This window comes from Fulmarus glacialis, unplaced genomic scaffold, assembly GCF_000690835.1.
Source record: "Fulmarus glacialis isolate BGI_N327 unplaced genomic scaffold, ASM69083v1 scaffold34314, whole genome shotgun sequence".
Lineage (NCBI taxonomy): Eukaryota > Metazoa > Chordata > Aves > Procellariiformes > Procellariidae > Fulmarus > Fulmarus glacialis.
In genome coordinates, this window is record NW_009210474.1 from 12,774 (window position 1) to 18,881 (window position 6,108).

The window sequence follows — 6,108 nt, forward strand, 5'->3', positions numbered from 1 at the left end:
ATTTCTCAATTCTCCATGTTGTAAACAAGTTAGGACAAACAGCCTCACTTCAAATTTTGTGACTATTGAGCAATGTCTGAGATGCAGATAAAAGACTGCTTGCCCACAATGTTAATATAACTAAAATAGATACATCTGTTGTGAGACTTGCATAGATGTGGGGACAGAAAACCTTTAAGACTTGTAGATTATTTTAAGGCTTGGAGAGGCATGCAGAGAATATGGAAAATATTTAGAGAAAAAAAAAAACTAATGGGGGACACAAAGGCTATTCAGAACTGACACAAAGAGGGTTTAAAAATCAGAAGTTGAAGCATGGCAGAGCAGGAAACAGTTCAGTGCTGCTAGAATATTACTCCTTTTTATTAATTTCTTTTAAGTAAAGAGAGTCACAGGATAGAAAGGGAGGATAGGAAAGTCACAGTAGTCAAGACATGAGTAAATGCATCCTCCTGCTATGCTGGTGTTTTTGTTAGGTATCTTGGGTTTGGATGCTGCCTCGATTCACAGGGCAAGGGAAGGAGGAAGAAATGAAAATGTTTTTTCAGACTGACAGAAAAAGCAGCTGTGGAACAGGAGATAAGCGCAAATGGTGATAACCAAGGGTCTGAAAATAGAGAAAGTCACTTACACAAAGAGAAAGAAAACCTAGGGTTCTTCACAGAGATTAGTGAAGATGCACTAAATACTGTGGCGCACAACCAAAGCAACAGAGAAGGATCAGCAAATGGAATGTGCAAAGTTCTTTATCAGACAGGCTGCATAGGAATAGAAGGGCTGGCTGCCAGCCTGGGGGCAAGACAAAAGACAGGGGCAAGAGGAAAGTGGGGCAATACAGCAGGACAATCCATGAATTGAGAAAAAAAAGACTAAAGGGGAAGTTGGAGAGGCAGGTGCTGTCCCTATACATGGCATTTGGCTGAGAGACGAAGTGTAGAGTATGAGACAAACCTAACACATGTTCCAAGTCCCTTCAGGTCACAAATTCAGTCATCAAAAAGAGCTACTGAAGACAGTCACCTGTCTAATAGGTTAGGAAGCAGTTCTTCAATTTTCTCTTTAACTTCCACTTCTGATGAACATTTTTTAAAGGAATCTTCATCACTAAAGGACTAAAAAAACACATTAGCCCTCTCAATTTTATATTTACTTCAAAATTCTGAAGAGTTGAAAAAAAGTATCACAATTAAGTGTGTAGAATTAACGCCAAGATATCTTCGACACTCAGAGCTCAACTGAGTTTCAGGAGAATTATATGTTAGTTTGAGTTCTACTAGAGAATACATACAAAAATGCATCATTTTAGTTAGTCCAGCAAAGCTGTGTAAAACTAAAAGCAATTTTTTTGCTCTTTATAAAAGTACTTCAGAACAATACTTATACCTGAGGAGGGCCTGATGGAGTCACAGGGGAGTCATCTTCTCCATAGCTGAGGTTTTGGATACGCTGAGCAATAGGAACACCTAGTTCCTTCTCTAACACAGCAGACGGAAACGCTTGAAGATCACACACGTTCCTAACACCCAGTGTTTCAAGACGTTTGGTAGTTTTGTAGCCAATGCCTAATTAAAATGTTCCCAGAAAAGTGAAAAAATATATATACATATATACAAAAAATGCCCTCCCATGTAGTACTGACAATTATTTTCACTACTGCAATGCAGGCTTTTCAGCAACGTTTTTGGTGAGTTTCCATTTGAGTTTTAGAATCTGCCATTAGAAAAGCCATACTGGGACACAGCAAAGGCCTGCCTGTGTCTGTAGCCTGCATCAATGCTTCCTGGCCAACAGCACAGTGTCAGTGTAGAATAATTAGGAAAAGTACTTCCTCAGAGTATTCTATCAGTCTCCAATTCTATCAGTTTTAATAACTGTCAGTAGGTTTCCAGTCAGCAAGTTTTAAAAAGTTTGTATTTAAAACCTAGTATCAACCACAATGTTTGGGCTTCAACAAAAATAAACTGAGATTTAGTATTTTTGAAGGTATCTTGTAAAGTGACATGTCAGAACCAAAAATTAAGAAAACTGACATCCCTTCATTCCTTCTGCTAAACAAAACTCAAACAGCTTATGAAATAAAAAGAAAGCACCCTGAACACACACGTGCACACCCTGCTGCCTGCTTGCGAGAACTAGATTTTAAAATTATTTCAGCTGTAATTTTTTCAGTATTTTTTCTTATCATCTTAGGAGTTGTCAATATGTTCTCTATCTATGCTCATAGCACCATACTTACCCGGCAGTTTTTGGATGTGATCAAGGCTGCGTATTAGATCTTGACAGCTTTCAGGCAGAAGAACTGTTTGCTGATTTGGTTTAAAGGTCCCAGATACTAGTTTAGACAGTAATTTGTTAGAGGCCACTCCTGCACAGCCTGTGAGGCCCAGTCTCGCATATATGGCTTCCCTGAACTCTTCTGCAATCTGAGATCCAATAACTAGTCTTACATGCGTTGTATCATGCAAATTGATAGCTGCAAAAGAAAAAGCAGTGTTCAGTATGTAAACAGTCACCTAGTTAGCCAATTCTCTAGATTTAGGTATTTTTTACATTGCATTAAAGCAGTACAAGGAAGTACGGTCTCACAGGTCAAGTGGTATCACCGTGGCTTCTATATCCAAGTTTAACCTCACTCTTATCTCCCAAAAACCCTGATAAAAGGGCGACTGCTGCTGGCCAAAACCAGGGGCATGCTGTCCAGGAAGCATAATGTTTAGGGAGAATTTTAAATCTAAAATACAGTATATTAAGAGATGTCAAAGAAAGTATTAAATATCAGAGATTCTTGTACCAATGTAACCAAAGTAGAGATTTACAAATCTTCATTTAGAGGGCTGCCTTTATTACTCACATACAAATGCCAAATGAGAAAAAGGAGTATACAGGCATTTCTCTCCTCTCCAAACCATATTCAAAGCTAGCACAATAGCACAAAGTCCAGGAAAAAACCAGCTGCTTTCCTTCCTAGTGCATTAAATGAGTATCACAGCATAGCTATTGCATTTGACAATGTACGAAGCAGCTCAGTTAGCTACTTCAGTCTCGGTAAGCCTATTCCTGACCTAATGGCTGTAGCAAAATTTTACTCTGTTTTTTGGTTTTCATTTGTTAAAAAAACTCATTCAGTTTTGCCAGTTGACAACAACATTCAAGCTGAAACAAAATTCTATGTCTTACTACAGTAAAACTACTTTAATGGAAAAAAAAGGACAATGAAAATCTGTTCTCCCAAATCATTGTACATGCTTATCTACCACAGAGACTTATTTTTTGTACAGTCTAATTGGAATGCTGATTAACATTCGTGATACGTGTACTCTCAAATACAGAAACCAACCACAGAGCGATACAAGTTTCTAACTGTTCAGCTCTGGACAATACGTAGAAGCAGACAGATACTTTGTACTGAACTTCACAAATGTTTGCCATATTTTTCAACGTGAAGCATGTTTAACTCACCTTGGTTGTTGTACACGTGGCCAGACACACAGACTCTGGAACATCCAATTTGCTGTAGCTGGTTTAGTCTTTTCTCTACAGTCTCTGTGATATCCACAAAATTTTCATCAAACCCAAGCCTTTCCACCAGTGGACAAAATTCCCCCAACAACTCTAGGAGGAAAAGATACCCAAAGATAATATGCATACAACTAATAATGTGAGGTTTTCATGTCTGCATCAATCCACAGCTGATTTCCCATGGATTCAAATAGGATGCTTGCATGAAGAGAAACTGTGTTCTCTTCCAGATAAAATAATAAGGCATTTATTTTAGCAAAGGTGAAGAAGAGGAATATTTCTTCATCCCACAACTACCTCTGTCATGTGCTTTTCTTCTCTCCGAATCTCTTCTTTCTTTCCTCATTTCTTTTTGAAATTATAGTTCTTAACCTCGGCAGTACTTTCTCCTAATGAAATCTGTTTCCCAGCTAGGTGGGTTTTCACTTTTAAATTACTATTTCACCTGCTAACACTGCTAATGATAAAAGCAGTAATCAATGACAATGCTGGCATATCATTTAATTAAGAGAGACTGGAGAAGTTCACCCACTCGAAGGGTTCAGCGTTCTGTCTTCCGTTGCTTCACATTTGGAAATATATTACTGCAGTCAATATTTAAATAAGAAAAATTGTTCCTAAAGAACTACATGGGCATAATCCTAACATAGCATAGAAATCCCATATAACATCAGTACGATACATTTATAGTGCCTGACCCAGATTGCAACCAAGTCTAATAGCTTATTTGATGAAATATTGACACTGTACAACTGTAAGTAGTATCGCCATGGTATGAGGCTCATTCTAGTAAGAACTTTTAGAGCAGGAAAACGTCATATACTATTGCACACGTGTGCACGTGCACACAGAGTTTAACAGAAAGTGTTTGTCCTCTACTGAAAAATTGTTAATTTTGTACCTGTAACCTTGTATGACATTTCCCTGTATGGAGTTAGATCTTCTCCATTAACCAGTACCAGCTGAGGACACTTCTCTTTAGCATCCTTGACAGACATCAGTTTCTTAACTCCAAGTTTTCTGGCTTCATAGTTACAGGTAACTACAAGATATTTCTGTTGCACACCTAAAAATAAAGGTTAAATGTTTTTTAAAGTTTAGGTTTCTTGGTACTTCACAGAAGACCACAGTACTTTCTTGCCACTGCAACAACTGCGAAGTGTATGCTTTGATCAGAACACATCATAGAACAAGCAAACAAACCAACACAACAGTCTTATTCTACAAGACTATGAGAATGACAGCTCTCTTGATTTAGATTACTGGATGGTAAGAACATTTTAAAACCTTATAGATATTTTTTCCCATTGTAATATTGCTCTTAAAAATTTTGAGCATTTTCAGGCGATCTTACCCGTGAAAGTACTCTATGCAACAGTCATTTTAGGATGTACTTTCTCCACTGATCGTAGACACTACTGACTGCCTCGCATTCATTCTCAACTTCTGGATGGAATAAAGCATGCTTTAACCATGACTGTGCCAAAAGGCTCAGGCTCACCTGTGGAGCTCAGCCCTCTCTATGCCCATGTATGTTATAAACCAGCTTCAATCCCCAGGACTGCTCAGACACGTCGGCAAGTGCCTGTACTTGTGCTCAAGAGGCTTTATTAATCTTGTAGTCACAGCTACATAGAGTCTAGACTGCACCTTGCTCCCTCTGGATGTGGTTGCAGCTCTGGTGTAACTGCCTGTATTTCACCACACAGGCATGTCCTTAGTTTATTCATGTCCTTAGTTTCTTCTGCCTGAATACACATAATCCCCAAATTAACAGCAAAGTACCTAAAGGCTTGTCTCTTAATTCAGGATTACGGATCATTTCTACTTGTGCATAAAAGCAGTCCAAGTCAACGTGCAGAATCACTCTGCATGCTGTGCTTCTTGCTGATACAGACTTGCTGTGGCCTGCTGCAAGGAAAGTAAGTGAACAGATTAAAAATTACTAGCCGCCTTACACGTGATGTAACAATTTTTAAAAAATTAATCCATACTAATAAACAGATATTACAAGACGAATATAAAATTTACAAGTTTTATACTAATTCTAGCGCTGCATTAATTCCAGGATTACTTACAAGCGTAAGTCATCCATAGCAACTCAGCTTACAACTAAACACTCCTGTTTTCAGAGTGTCGGTTGTATTTTTTTTCACTGAACCATTTTAGTACATCGCTTTACTGATACAACATCCTTTCACAATGGAACACTGAAACTTTTTAATATATTTCTGTAAAATAATCTGTCTTTAACTCCACTAAGATAGCTCTATCAGATATCCGCCTTTCCCAGGGGCGGCCAATGAGGATGGCAAATCATCATCCAACAGCAAACCCTTCTATGAAAACAAGCCCGCCAAATTAAAAAATCAAGAGAAAATAATAAAAAAGGCTTTTATTTCTCTAAGCTGAAAATACCCCCAATTAGTTGATATAGACCAAATGAAATTTTGGTATGCTGCTTTGCGGGCGGAGGAGATGTTGTTTTCAATGTCTACTGAGGTCTCTTGTTCTAAGTGGAGACCGGCAGGATCACAGAGATAATTAAAAGCGGCAGGGTTATGGCTGCCGAGGAGCGGCCCTCCCCTC

At 38.4% G+C, this 6,108-nt stretch overlaps 1 protein-coding gene across 1 annotated transcript in view; it reads right to left on the reverse strand.

The window, feature by feature from the left end:
- Positions 1 to 5,430, reverse strand: part of POLI (polymerase (DNA directed) iota) — a gene marked incomplete at its 5' end in the record, with an annotated part of 9,275 nt that extends 3,845 nt beyond the window's left edge. Inside the window, 6 exons of the mRNA XM_009577181.1 lie at positions 1,021 to 1,112; positions 1,384 to 1,562; positions 2,237 to 2,473; positions 3,460 to 3,612; positions 4,421 to 4,585; positions 5,305 to 5,430. Of these exons, the coding sequence (XP_009575476.1) occupies positions 1,021 to 1,112; positions 1,384 to 1,562; positions 2,237 to 2,473; positions 3,460 to 3,612; positions 4,421 to 4,585; positions 5,305 to 5,430 (952 nt within the window). The remainder of the gene's footprint in view (positions 1 to 1,020; positions 1,113 to 1,383; positions 1,563 to 2,236; positions 2,474 to 3,459; positions 3,613 to 4,420; positions 4,586 to 5,304) is intronic.
- Positions 5,431 to 6,108: the final 678 nt, after the last annotated feature.